Source organism: Gavialis gangeticus, unplaced genomic scaffold (assembly GCF_001723915.1).
Source record: "Gavialis gangeticus isolate Ggan-Ray unplaced genomic scaffold, GavGan_comp1, whole genome shotgun sequence".
Classification (NCBI taxonomy): Eukaryota; Metazoa; Chordata; order Crocodylia; family Gavialidae; genus Gavialis; species Gavialis gangeticus.
This window is the reverse complement of record NW_017729032.1, coordinates 98,374,035-98,387,090: the sequence shown is the minus strand read 5'-3', so window position 1 is coordinate 98,387,090 and position 13,056 is coordinate 98,374,035. Positions and strand designations below refer to the sequence as shown.

General features: G+C 40.1%; 1 protein-coding gene across 1 annotated transcript in view; it reads left to right on the top strand.

Annotated features, from left to right (window-relative positions):
• MYCBP2 (MYC binding protein 2, E3 ubiquitin protein ligase) overlaps window positions 1-13,056 on the top strand; it is a 336,755-nt gene that overhangs the window by 179,660 nt on the left and 144,039 nt on the right. The window contains exons 37-41 of the mRNA XM_019523825.1: window positions 231-409; window positions 3,933-4,075; window positions 6,077-6,177; window positions 9,990-10,208; window positions 12,555-12,780. Coding sequence (XP_019379370.1) covers window positions 231-409; window positions 3,933-4,075; window positions 6,077-6,177; window positions 9,990-10,208; window positions 12,555-12,780 — 868 coding nt within the window. The remainder of the gene's footprint in view (window positions 1-230; window positions 410-3,932; window positions 4,076-6,076; window positions 6,178-9,989; window positions 10,209-12,554; window positions 12,781-13,056) is intronic.

The window sequence follows — 13,056 nt, the reverse complement described above, 5'->3', positions numbered from 1 at the left end:
CCCCACACCACCTCATACTCAATTCCAAGATGAGGGTCTTTTATCCCTATGTTAAATGAGGGGCACTTTGTCTTAGAATTCAGTAAATGTGGTACTTCAGGCTTGTACTCTTCTGTATTCTAAATACATCTCTATTTAATATAATTGAATTATATTTTCAATTTGAATCCTGCAAACTTTCGTGAAGTATGTTTTCTATATCTCTCTTACAAAGTTCTCTTGTTTCAAAGGAAAATGTGAAATATGCAGTCCGCCTTAGAAACTATGGGAGCCGTACTGCTAATGGAGATGGAGGAATGACCACGGTCCAGTGTCCAGATGGTGTGACATTTACATTCAGCACATGTAGTTTGAGCAGCAATGGCACAAACCAAACACGTGGACAGATTCCACAGATTCTTTATTACAGGTTTGCATACTTCCATAAATGATCTTTTAAAAAATGAATAATAATAATAATACCGCATCTGTATGTGAGAAGTACCAGAAAGAAGTGTAGATTGTGTATAGAGAATAGTAGCTTCTGTCAGAACTGTATTTTGCTTTCTTCTGACTCTGTGTTGTTTTTTTTATTGAAGATGACCAACTTTCACGGTAACAGGCTCTCCCTCTTCTCCAGGGCATTTGATTTGTCCCTGTCTCTTTCACCATCATCTCAAATTTGCTGTCCATGATATGACAACCATAGTGAAAAGTTGGTTCTCATATCTTGTCCATTGACTTACAACTTACTGATTTTTTTTTTTTTTTTAAGTTTGACTTTAAAAGCCTGTATTCCTTGGACATAATACCTTTTTTGAGAGCAGGGAATCACTTCTAGTTGGGAGCTATGTACTGAGAACTTCCTCTATTTCTGGAAGAATTGCATTGTATAACATAATGAAATTGTCATCTTTAGTAAGGGAGCTCAACTTCTGGCCTGCAGTGCTGTGTCCTTTGGTGGCACCACTCCTCTGCTTTCAAATCCTTGGACACATAGGGAGCCCCAGGTCCTGCACACTAGATCCAGTGCTCGATCCCAGCGAGGAATAGGAGAAGGTGGTACTGGGCCCCAGGGACCCAATCTCAACATGCAAGCGATGGTGCAAGGCCTCTGGGACCCAATCTTGGGCTCACAGGAACGAATCCTGGCATGCACGGGGCAGGAGAGGGTGGTGCTGGGTCTTCAGGACCCAATCGTGGAATGCAGGAAGTGGGAGAGGAGGGTGGTGGTGAGCCCCTAATTCCCAACCCAACCTGCAGACTGGCCTTGTACCACTTATATGGCCCATAGGGGCAAAAAGTTGAGCACCACTGGTTTATAGACTCTTAATCTCACTTACTCTAAAACAATATAGGAGTATACAGGAGAGGTTGGCATTACAGAAAGAAAAAGAAAGATCTTGTATTTAAGTCAATTGAATGCCACCCAAGAGATGATTCTGCCACATCCTTTCCATATGATACTTTAAAAGTTCATTAAAGTAACATTTCACAGGTATCCAGTAACTGTTTCTCATTTGCTGGGTGTCCAGCCTGACAGGGTTTAAAAAACGACAGCACCTGAGTATAGGAGCTTCTCTCCCTGCCTCTACAATAAAGAGATGCTGTGCACCAGAATCTGCAGTCATCCATGATAGTCACTGTAGCTGTAGCTTGCACAAGTAAATTGAACAATTATCAGTTGATCAAAAATAGGGTGCTCTTGAAGGCTAAGATGGCAATTAGACATCAAGACCAGATCTTGTTTTTCTGGGGTTTGGAGGTGCTCATGTATGAAGAAGTTGCAGTGCTAATTTATTATAATGTCTTTTTAAAAGTATTTACTACATTGGAAGATTGTAAGAAGTAACTGCACCTATGTTCTTAAATGTTGCTAATAGATCTTAAGAAGTAAAAAGAATTAAAGAACTAAAAGAATCAAGAACCCAAAGAAAATTTTTAAAAAATTATTTCATTACCAAATTGTTTATAGTTTAAAATAATAGATAACTAAGTAAGATAACAGGCATAAGCCAGCAATTTTTTTTCCAGAAAAATGCTGTGCTCCATATCTAATAAGAATTTTAATCTTGTCAGCAGAATACTGGATTGAGAAGAAATAGTTGATAATCATTTGGTTTTTTAAAAAAAGCCTACTCAGAGAAAACCTATTCAAGAAACTAAATCAAGCATGAGATCAAGAGAAAGCAGCTAAGGGATACACGACATGAGATAGTTAACATGACAGAAGTAGTATATTTGCAGAAGGTGGTGAACATGACAAGATTTATAAAACTCAAAGATAGTTAAAACTGAAGAACTGGACAAAATTAAGCAGGTGGGCAGATGAAATGTGGCAACATCGGATGAAGTGTGGCATAAGTTGACAACAGAAGAGACGCATTCATGGATTTAAAATTAATCATACCACCTAGAAAAAAGACCGAGCTATCATTGTAGATAGCCCATTGAAAACAGATGTCTGTATCAGTGGAGAAGCTCAGATGTCAAGATCATTACCTCTGTCACAAAGGATAAAAGAGAAAATGAGGATTAGGGTTAAAAAATCTTTTTAGAACTACTGTATATACCCAAATTCAAGAGAACTTTCAATTTAAGATGATTCCCAATAATTAGATTATTTTAATGGGAAATCCTAGAAGTTTGTCATAATTTTCCTTGTATTGAATCTAACTTATTGTAGGGTCATCGTAAATTCATTCTGTACCCTCCTGCAGCTGGCAAGCAGTGGTAGGGTGGCAGGTGATGGAGGAGTCAAGTGGCCTTTGACCCTATCCCTCCCATCACTTCATTCCTTGCTCCCTACCGCCTCCTTTCCTGAACTGCCTGCATGCTCTGGCACCAGCAACTTGCCAGCCCCTTGTGCGTGGATCCACTGCTGCCTGGCCCCTGCTGCCACTTACTCCTCTGTTCCAGCACTGACTCTGGCTCTTCTCCAACCTTGGGCACAGAACATATAGTTGCACCAGCCCCTGCCTGGGCATGCAGCTGGGGTTGTGGTGGTGGCCGTTCCAGCCACAGCCCCAGAGCCAGGGCTGGAGCTGCCACCACCACTGTTGCATAGCCAGGGGAAGGACAGGGGGAACTGCAGCTCCAGCCCCAGGTTGGGGTTAGAGCTGGAGTTGCATTAGCCTCCCCCCTCCCCCCCCATATGAATTTAAGATGAGAAGCTACACACACACACACCCTCATCTTGGATTTGAGTAAATACTGTAGTATTCCCACACTGTGTGACTTTTTATTGGATATAGCCACATACTGACAGTTCTTGTGGCTACTTTTGTTTTCACCTGGTTATCTGGCTGCTTGCAGACTGATTCTTTGCTTACTGCTCCCTGCCCAATCTGTCACTGTTTCCCTGTTCCCTGTCCAGTCTGCCACATGCAGAGGTTGCCCAAGCCACAGGTTCGCTGCTTCTGATAGAAGCCCTGGACAGAAGTAATATTTGTAGCACTGTAAATGCTCTTGCAGTGCCACAGAAGTTGAGCAAACAGGCATACACACCCCCTCTAGCATTAGATAAATCCGGTAGGACAAAAGAACAATTTTTCTGAAGCACTGTTTTTTTTCTTTCTCAGAGGTAAGTAATTTAAAAAGTACCAAGTGAAGTTGGTTTGTACATTGCTATTGACACAGTCCTATGATGAACTGGATGGGGGGTTTTTCTACAGTAATGTATTACTTACATTTCTATAATATATAGGTTTGAAAAAAGATTCTAACCAGAGGAATATACTACTTCAGCTTCAGTACATCTTTCATTTCAAATCAAAATTTCCGAAAAGTGTTTTCCCAGAAATTTCACCTGTGTTCTGTCATTATGTGGGTTGACTTTAGTTCTTATTTCTTGGTTTCTAAGTCACTCTATTGCACAATAATCAAATATATGGACTCATCTTTTAAAACTATTTTTATATTATGAAGTCATGCCAATTTACTCTTCTATTCAGGAGCGAGTATGATGGAGATCTACAGTCGCAGCTTTTAAGCAAAGCTAATGAAGAAGATAAAAACTGTAGCAGAGCTCTTTCTGTTGTGAGTGCTGTGGTACGCTCTGCCAAAGACCTGTTGCACAGAGCTCTTGCTGTAGATGGTAAGACTTCTAGTAATAAAAAGTTATTTTTATTCTGTGGCAACGTGAATCAGTGGTATTGAAATCCACTATATATCAGTGGTATTGAAATCCACTATATAAATACCTACATCCAGGAAGAGTACATGCCAACTGCAGAAGCTTCCTCAGCCTGGCAAAGGGCATTTATTCCTTAAAGCTTGCTAAGAAGAATTTTTCCAACTATTTGAGTTGGTCTAATAAAATATATCAGATTTACCCAAAGAACCTTGTCTGCCTATGTTCTTAGACCAACATGGCCACAACCTACACCGCTGCATACCTGAAAGAAACCTCTGGGGTAACTGAATGCAGATTCTGCGATTCTAGGTAACCTCATACATAGGGGTCTACTGGGACTCAAGGAGGTGGCTGGCCAATTTAATGGACAGATCCTGAGGCCAGCTGCCATTTTTGCAGGCTGAGCATGGTGGGACTTCCCCATGTTCCTGGTGACCCTACCCCTTGGTGCTGATTGATTGCAAGGGCTGTCATATGTCTCCACCCCTCGCCACTGATTGGTTGCAAGGTCTGTTGGTCATGCAGTTGATTGGTGAAGTGGGGTGGGGCCACACGAGAGCGAGCCCTCTCAACTAATCAGTAGTGAGGGGCAGAGGTTGCAGCCATCTTGCCAGCAGCCTTTCATGCTGACAGCCCCCCTTCCCCACAGGCAGGCTGCATGGCTGGGTCACAGCAGCCATGAGGACTGTTGGCTCCCTCTAGGGAGCCATCATATTATTTTTCAGTAAGGTTTTTTTTGCAGCAAGCCCACCATTTTTCCCAGATCCCACCCAATTCAGCGTTTTCTGCAAAAACCATGAAATTACAATTTCAGTAGATCCCTACTGATACAACCCTGTGTTAAATTTATCAAGCTCCGTTTCAGAACTACTAGATAAGCTTTCCACCACTGTATTACTCTCATGGCATTGATTATCAAAAACATTTTAGATAATGTGTTTGAATATTTTCATAATACATCCTCATGTTAATATATTAAAATTTGGCCATAAAATGTTATTAGCATGGTGTTTCTTTATTAGTTCATAATGATTAATTAACTTTAAAAGATTACTTTCTGTAAGTTGGTTTTGAATTAATTATATTATTTGTATTTAAACCATTTTCATTCCTTTACAAAACAAGTTTGAAAGTAGCTATCACTTCTAATGCATGAAGCCTTTGATTACATAGTGAATACTTATAATGGGGCTTTCACTCCAAACTGAATTTTACTGTTCACTAACAGACATTAAAAAGATGGCATGATGGAATCTGATACCCAGTCTCAGCCATGCCACCTGCATTGCAGGAGGTATGATTCTGGAATTGAACATCAGATAATGTCATATTGCCAATGCAGGGGGAGCCTGGGATCATAATCCTGGGCTCTCCCTGCACTGCCAATCTTCACTCCTGTGGCTGGGAGCTCTGTCAGTTGATGGACAGTGATTGAAACTCCCAGCTGCATGGTTACATCATACGCTCCTGCATTTGGGAGCTCCATCAGCTGATTTAGGCTCCCAGTCATCTCTCCCAGCTGAGACCCCCGAACAGCTGACCAGTGCTCCCACCCTCTGAAATGCACAGAAGTGCCCTGGAGGCTGGGAGCACTGGGTGCATGTGCAATTAAGGGCATGATAAGAACCAAAGATAAAATTATCCACACTTTCTGTAATAACTTTGTCGCTTAGTTCTGGTTTTATCATGCTATTAATTGAATGAATATGTGGCCAGATCACTCCTTGAAATGTGAATGACTTGTTTATCACGTCTTAAGTCTAACATGCATCAGGAGCCTAAGCCAACTCTGGATCATGGTGTACTTTAGAATGAAAATAACATCTACTAAAAATGTATCTCAAATTTTACTTACAGACTCCTGCTGTACAGGAACCTTTGGGAAAACTTGATTTATTCACAGCTTGTTACATATATTAAAAATAATAGCTTCTAAATACTCTTAATTACTTCTTTCTACAGCTGAAGACATTCCAGAATTGCTCAGTTCTTCCAGTCTGTTTTCAATGCTGCTTCCCCTTATAATAGCCTACATAGAACCAGTAGCTGCAGCTATTCCCAAGGTACGTTAAGCATCAACTTGTTCCTAAGAGAGAGCTGCAGATGGGAAGGTACTCTTTTGTCCTTTGTATATGCCTGTCTTGTAAAATCTTGATTTTGCTGACCACTTAACACATTAGGGCCTTGTAACACAACCACCTTGTACATGTTAGGAATTTTCTCTCCCTGATCCATTATGGTAACAAGAATGGTTCATAGATGCCTTAAAGTGGGAGTGAATGTGTTTTCCTTCTTTTCCATGTAAAAATAACTTTGAAACATAGAACTGGAAGGACCACCTGAAGACTTGAGTCCAGTCCTATATTTTCAGGCAGCCATGTAAAAAAATAAATAAATACATGTTTGTCCAATAGAATATACATTCTGGCTTTTCCCACATTTTAGGCACTAAATGCCCCATATCAAATGTAGGCTCTCTGGGCATTTATACATGTGCTTGGGGAGGGGGGGACTTTAATTACAGTGACTTCAAGAGATGCTCTAATTAAAGCACCTGGAGCCTCACGTGTATCGGTATCCCTGCACTGAAAAATGGTGGCGGGGGCACTTTACCTAAAGCATGTCGAATGAGCTTTAAAGTGCCCTCACCACCATTTTTCAACACAGGGTAGCAGATACCTGTGACACTGGACTCTGCTGGAGCATGGTAGTTACCACAGTCCGGCAAACTCAATTAATCAAGTCTTCTCCAGCACGCTGTGATTGCAGCATATGGGAGCAGCCTCAATGCACGTGTATAGGTGCCCTTTAGTGTTAAAAATAAATAAATAAATAAATCCTACGCCGCACATAGGAATGGATAGGAAGAGACAAGGGAAAAAGAAAGATACTAAGCTGTGTTACCCTGCTTTCTGCCTGACTTCAGCCTAAACTGACATCTTAGAACAGTGTTTCTCAAACTTGTTAGACTCAAGGCACACCTCAGAAAATGCCAGCTTTTAGCTTTCACTCATTTTTTTTTTTTTGAATACATAAAAATAATAGAGCAGTTCTTCTGCTGCAGAGATTTCTGAAAAACTACAGCAAGTCAGAATGTTTTTGACAGTCTAGATTCCTATGGGAAATTTCTGGTTTATCTTGTGAATCACGTGTTGATGTTTGCACACCTAACTGCTTGTGTTGTTCAGTACATAGGTGATTGAATCAGCTATTAGATAAAAGTTCCAAAAAGCCCTGCTAAAGTGCCGTACCTACACAGACCCTGCAGAGCCGGCTTGAACTAACATGCTGCCTCCTCCAGTAAAACACTGTCTTTTTTCCACATCTGTCAGCACCCTAGAATGCTCCTCTCCCCTACTTTCTGAAGTGGCCTGCAATTCAGTAAATATATTCATATAGTCCTAGAAAGTGGACCACAGAGGAAAGCCAAAAAGCTCAATTTTTTTTTCTTCTTGCTTGAGTGTGGACTATATTTGTATTTTTGTCTCGAAATAATTCCATGTCACTTAGACATCCAAGTCTCTTAGCTCTTGAATGCAGTTAACCTCTTTAACTAACTGCCTTGGTTTCTCTAAATTAAGCCTTTTGATTTCTCAAACCTTTGCTGTGAACCTATTCTTGCCTTTCCTGGAGTTTAAAATGAAATTAATCAACTTGTGGTTACATCATCCTAGATTATTTTGATTTTCCACAACTAGTTCTTCTATAAAGTCACTACTTAACAAAATTTAGATCTAAGGTAGTTTTGCCCCAAATTCAATTATGGTCCATGGCAGCTGGGGTATAAATTCAAGAGGCTCTGCCTTTGAATCCACAGCTGGCAGGTTTTCATTGGCTTCAAATGGTAAATATATAGGAACTGAGCATTTATTCACTCTGTTTTTGTTAAATTCAGTATTGTTCATTGAAAAGATTATGCTTCCCTTTAGGCAAGTACTATTTCTGCCTTTTTTCTATTTCTCTCCTTTTTGTCTTTGCATGCTCCCTCTACTTTTGTGTCTTCATTTCCTTCTTTGCAACAGTTCCATTCCTTTCTCTCAAAGCCTTTATTTCAGTTCCTTTTCTGATTTCATCTGCCAAACTAATTAACAGTGGAAGAGTTGTTGTTGGAGTTAACAAGCAGAGCTGCGTAAAAGGCAATGTTTCAGCCTGTCCAGAGGCTCAGGGAGTGGACGAAGGTACACACAGGTACACCTGAAGTGGTTTCAAAAGGGGAGGCTGAGCTGCTGCTGAGGAGGTGCAGCAGCTGTTACTCTACAAAACCACAATCCAGGGTTAACACTGGACCAAGCAGTGAAGTTCACTTCCATCGCTATAGGCTTATATACATGCAACAGAGTGTAACAGCTGCTGTGCACACCCGAGGAGCAGGTCTTCCTTTCCTAGGAAGCCACTCCAAGTTTACAGACAGACATGACAGTTCAAGTTCAGTTCACAGTTAGGAGGTACACTGCCTCTAATTATGAGGAATAGAAATATTTCTGAAATGAAAATGTAAATTTTGTATAATGAAAAGTATCTTGGGATCACATAAATATATCATGTAGATTTACTTCAATTTTTTAATTATTTTGACACACTTGCTTTACAAAATATACCATGTGTAAGAAGTGACAATTAGAGCTTTAAAATGCTTCTTGACAAAGATGGATAAGTCGGTGCTTAAAGAAGGAGACAGGGAATATGGCGTATGTTGCACTAGAAGTTATTCTGGGTATTTGAAGTAAAATAGGGCAGAGATGACAGGCAAATGGAGGTAATGAAGGATAAAGCTTGGACACGTAAAATTCATAAGCAGTTTTGTTTGATTATATGAGGGTACATCTATCATCTTGTGCCATCCTCATTTCACATGTGGTCACACTGATAATCAAAGTGGAGCTTTTCCTTTCTAAATGAAAATGTAAGTGGAAGGGTGTTGCATCTTCTCCATGCAACTTCCTTAATGTTAGAACTTTAGCCATTCTTTGAACTTTCTGAAATAGAATTATATTAAGCCTCAAATGTACACAAATAAAAGGTTTTTGTTCAATATATTTTGTCCTTCAAGTGTGCATTTTTCAAATATGGAACAAGCATTCAAACCATAAACAAAATTTAATGAACAAAATTAATTACAAAGCAAACCAAAGATGTGGTCACTTGTTCCATAGAAGAACATGCTTTACATGACTAGTGTTTTCTGGAGCAGATTATAAAACCTTTCAAGAGACCTTTTTTTTTTTTAAAGGAAACATTGCTGGTTTACTACTATGGAGAACTACTACATTTAATAGCTAATATGTCTTGATTGTAATGGTTTTTCTTCTGGGTTGTTCTTTAAGCAGAAGCACTTAAAATTGAAACACAGCCCATTCCACAACATTTAAAATTCTGCTTTTTAGTTTTTACAATCAAAATTTTTTTATTAATGCTCAAACTATTTGGGAATAAACTGTTATTGCTTGTTTTTATTTGTGACTCTTTCTGGAATCTGCAAGTAGATAGAGGTAGTTAGCCATGAGAATGTGAAGTCAGACAGAAAGGCAGAGTATAGTTCTACCTTATAGAGTGGTTCGGAGATGAGAATCTACTTTTGTTAAGCCATAGCTCAATTCTGACAAAATATTTTCAGAAGCTTATGCATATCTGAATTAATTAGTCTATAAGGTAAAATTTTACCTGGCCTTCTCTCTGGAATATACATTTATTTGAAGTAAATGCTTTGATATTTGGTCAGTCAGAAGTTTTTGTAGTGATATATATGCAAAACTGTAAAACAAATCACATAACTAAGTTATGTTAAGATGGAGACCATTCAGAACAAGCACTGTAGGGAACTGTAAGGATTTTTATGCAATTTCAGCTAATGTTTTCATATACTGTTGTGATACAGGTTGCTGTTGAAGTCTTTGGCCTAGTACAACAGTTACTTCCCTCTGTAGCTGTTCTGAATCAGAAGTATGCCCCTCCTGCGTTCAATCCCAATCAGTCTACAGACAGTACCACAGGAAATCAGCCTGAACAAGGGCTGTCTGCTTGCACTACCTCTAATCACTATTCTGTCATAGAGAGTGAACACCCCTACAAACCAGCTTGTGTTACGCACTATAAGGTAGGCATCATTCCTAAGTCTGTACGCAACTTTTAATTCCTAGCATATACTGAAAACAACTTGAGAGACAAAGAACATCTTTAAAGTTGTTGGAGGCAAGGATATTTGTGGGTGATTTCTTTTATGGGACTAAGCACCAATTGGAGTGATGCTCTTCTCTTCCCTGGAGCTGCAGGCAGCAGCCAAGCTGTTGCTTAGTTTGTCGGCAGTGTGAGCACAGTGTTTGCACTGCATGCATATTGATTTTTATATATGATTCTTTTATTTTAATATGAGTACCAGTAATGAAACAATTCCATAAAAGACTTGTGATGTCTTTAGTGGCTGCTGCTGCATCTCTAATCAAGGATCCAGATAACCAAGTTCAGATAACCAAGATACGTGGTACATTCTCTGTAATCCAAATGCTTGGCCATCTCATGTGTGATTTGGTTATCCACATGCTTTGTTTTACTATTTTATATATGTTGGTACTGTATAATACAACGGTGCTCAGCCCCCCCGGGTTGCAGGCCAGATCCAGTCTGCGTGAGTTGTGGCCCTGTGCACTAGAGTGGGCACACATGGTGGTGTGGGGTCCAATCCTGATGCATGGGGAGGAAGAGGGGGAGGAAGGTATGGTGGTGTGGGGTCTCTGAGCCTGATTCCAGTGGGGCAGAGGCAGTGTGGAGCTGTGAAGCCCTATCCCAGCCATGAGGAGGCAGCATGATCCCTCAGAACCTGATCCCTTTGGGGTAGAGGCCATGTGGAATCCCAGAACTGGATCCTGGCAGGATGGGGGTGGCGCAGGCTCCAGCACCACCTCCACTTGACTAGGATCAGGCTCTGAGACCCCATGCTGCCTCCATTTGCCCCCCCCTCCCCCTGCCGCCCCTCTGCTGCATTAGAATCAGGGCCCAATTCAGTCTGCAGACTGTCCCCATACCCATGTCCTCATTCATCTGGCTCTCACTGGCAGAAGTGTGAGTAACACCAATATAATACATTCTTAAATTTGACTATTTAATATCTGTACTGTTAAACTTGGATGATTTGACTTCATGCATTATGTGTTAACTTGCATAATGCCTCATAAGATGCTACAGTTTTCACTTTTTTCTGAACAATTTCATTTATCCAGAAGGCTGTTTTGGTGGGTGCTTTTGAAAGAGATTTGGATAAGTGAGTAGGAAATCTGCAGTACATATTTGTAGCTTGGAGGAGGAGGCAGGGGAAACTCCACTAATTTATAACTCTAAACCAAGCAATACAAGTCCAAGAAATGTAGTTAGTAATATAAAGAGAAATCCAAACAGCAAGGCAAGTAATTATATAGGGTAAACACTTGCATAGTGTAAAGTCTGTCCCATAGTGGCATTCTGAGGAGAGAAAGGTAAAAATGTAACCTTGGGAAAAATTAGGCAAATTTAGCATAGTGAACTATTAAAATGCATGAATTCTAACTAGATGGATATTGCATGTTGGAGCAGGGAAAAATTTATGGATTAAAAGGTGAGCACAAGATACTTTTTCAGTGTGATTTGACAGGGGAGATGCCCTGGAAAGATTGAGAGATGCCAGAGTAAGAAGTTGGTACTCAGGAAAATAGAGTATCGATCTCTATAAAATTACTCTTAAGGAGTCTAATTAGGATGAGAAGTTGAAGAGTAGTTTTCCACACTTAGCATGAATCTATAATATTTGTTTTTTAGCCATTTTTAAATAAAGGTTTAAAAGGATACAGGCAGTCCTCGAACCTATGACACAATTGGTTCATGGAAACCACATCTTAAGTCTAAATGTTGTAACTCGGAACCAATTTTCTCATAAGAAACAATGTTATAAATGGGGAGATGGTTCCTGAACCAAGGGCCAATACCCTATTTTCACCAAAAATACCCCAGAATTGTGTGCTCGATCAATTATAGAGGAGTAATATAGCTACATTAATGTATTTATATTGTAAATAGCAATCATATTGATTTGGAAGGACTTATTTGAGGTGACTTCGCTGGACTTTTTGAAAGACTCTTGGTTGGACTTTTTGAAGGGTTTTTGGCTAGAGTCTTCTCAGGAGTCTTGGCTGCAGGTTTTTCTGGAGTCTTGCCTGCTTTTTTAAATAAAGTATCCGAAGAAGTTTGGACAGATGTTCTCCAGGGAGATGAACAATACAGCGAACTTGTTCGCTGGCGTGGCATCGCATTGGATCAAGTGTTGTAAAGTTAAAACTGACATCTTAAAGTTGAAACGGTGTCAATTTTGAAACATTGTAATTCAAAACATTGTAAGTCAAGGACTGCCTGTACTTAAATTTTTCAGGTTTTTACATATCTTTGAGTGATTTTTCTGACTCTTGTTTGTTTTTAGGTAACTTTTCCAGAATGTGTCAGGTGGATGACAGTAGAGTTTGACACACAATGTGGCACTGCTCAATCAGAAGATGTACTTCGCTTGTTAATTCCTGTTAGATTTGCTCAGAACTCAGGTTTTGGACCAAAGCAAACCTCTGTTCATGAAAATCTTAATTCTTGGATAGAACTAAAGAAATTTTCCGGCTCATCTGGATGGCCTACCATGGTTTTAGTGTTACCAGGTAAAACAGTTGAGAGTTTACTTTTCATAGTTTCATAGTTTGTAGGGCTGGAAGGGACCTGAGCAGATCATCGAGCCTGACCTGCTGCCATGGCAGGAAAAGAGTACTGGAGTTAAACAACCCCAGCAAGGTGTTCATCTAGCCTCCTCTTAAACACCCCTAGGTTAAGAGCGAGCACCACTTCTCTTGGAAGTTGGTTCCAGATCCTAGCCGCCCTGACCATGAAGTAGTGCTTCCTGATATCTAGCCTAAATCTACCCTCTGCCAGCTTGTGAC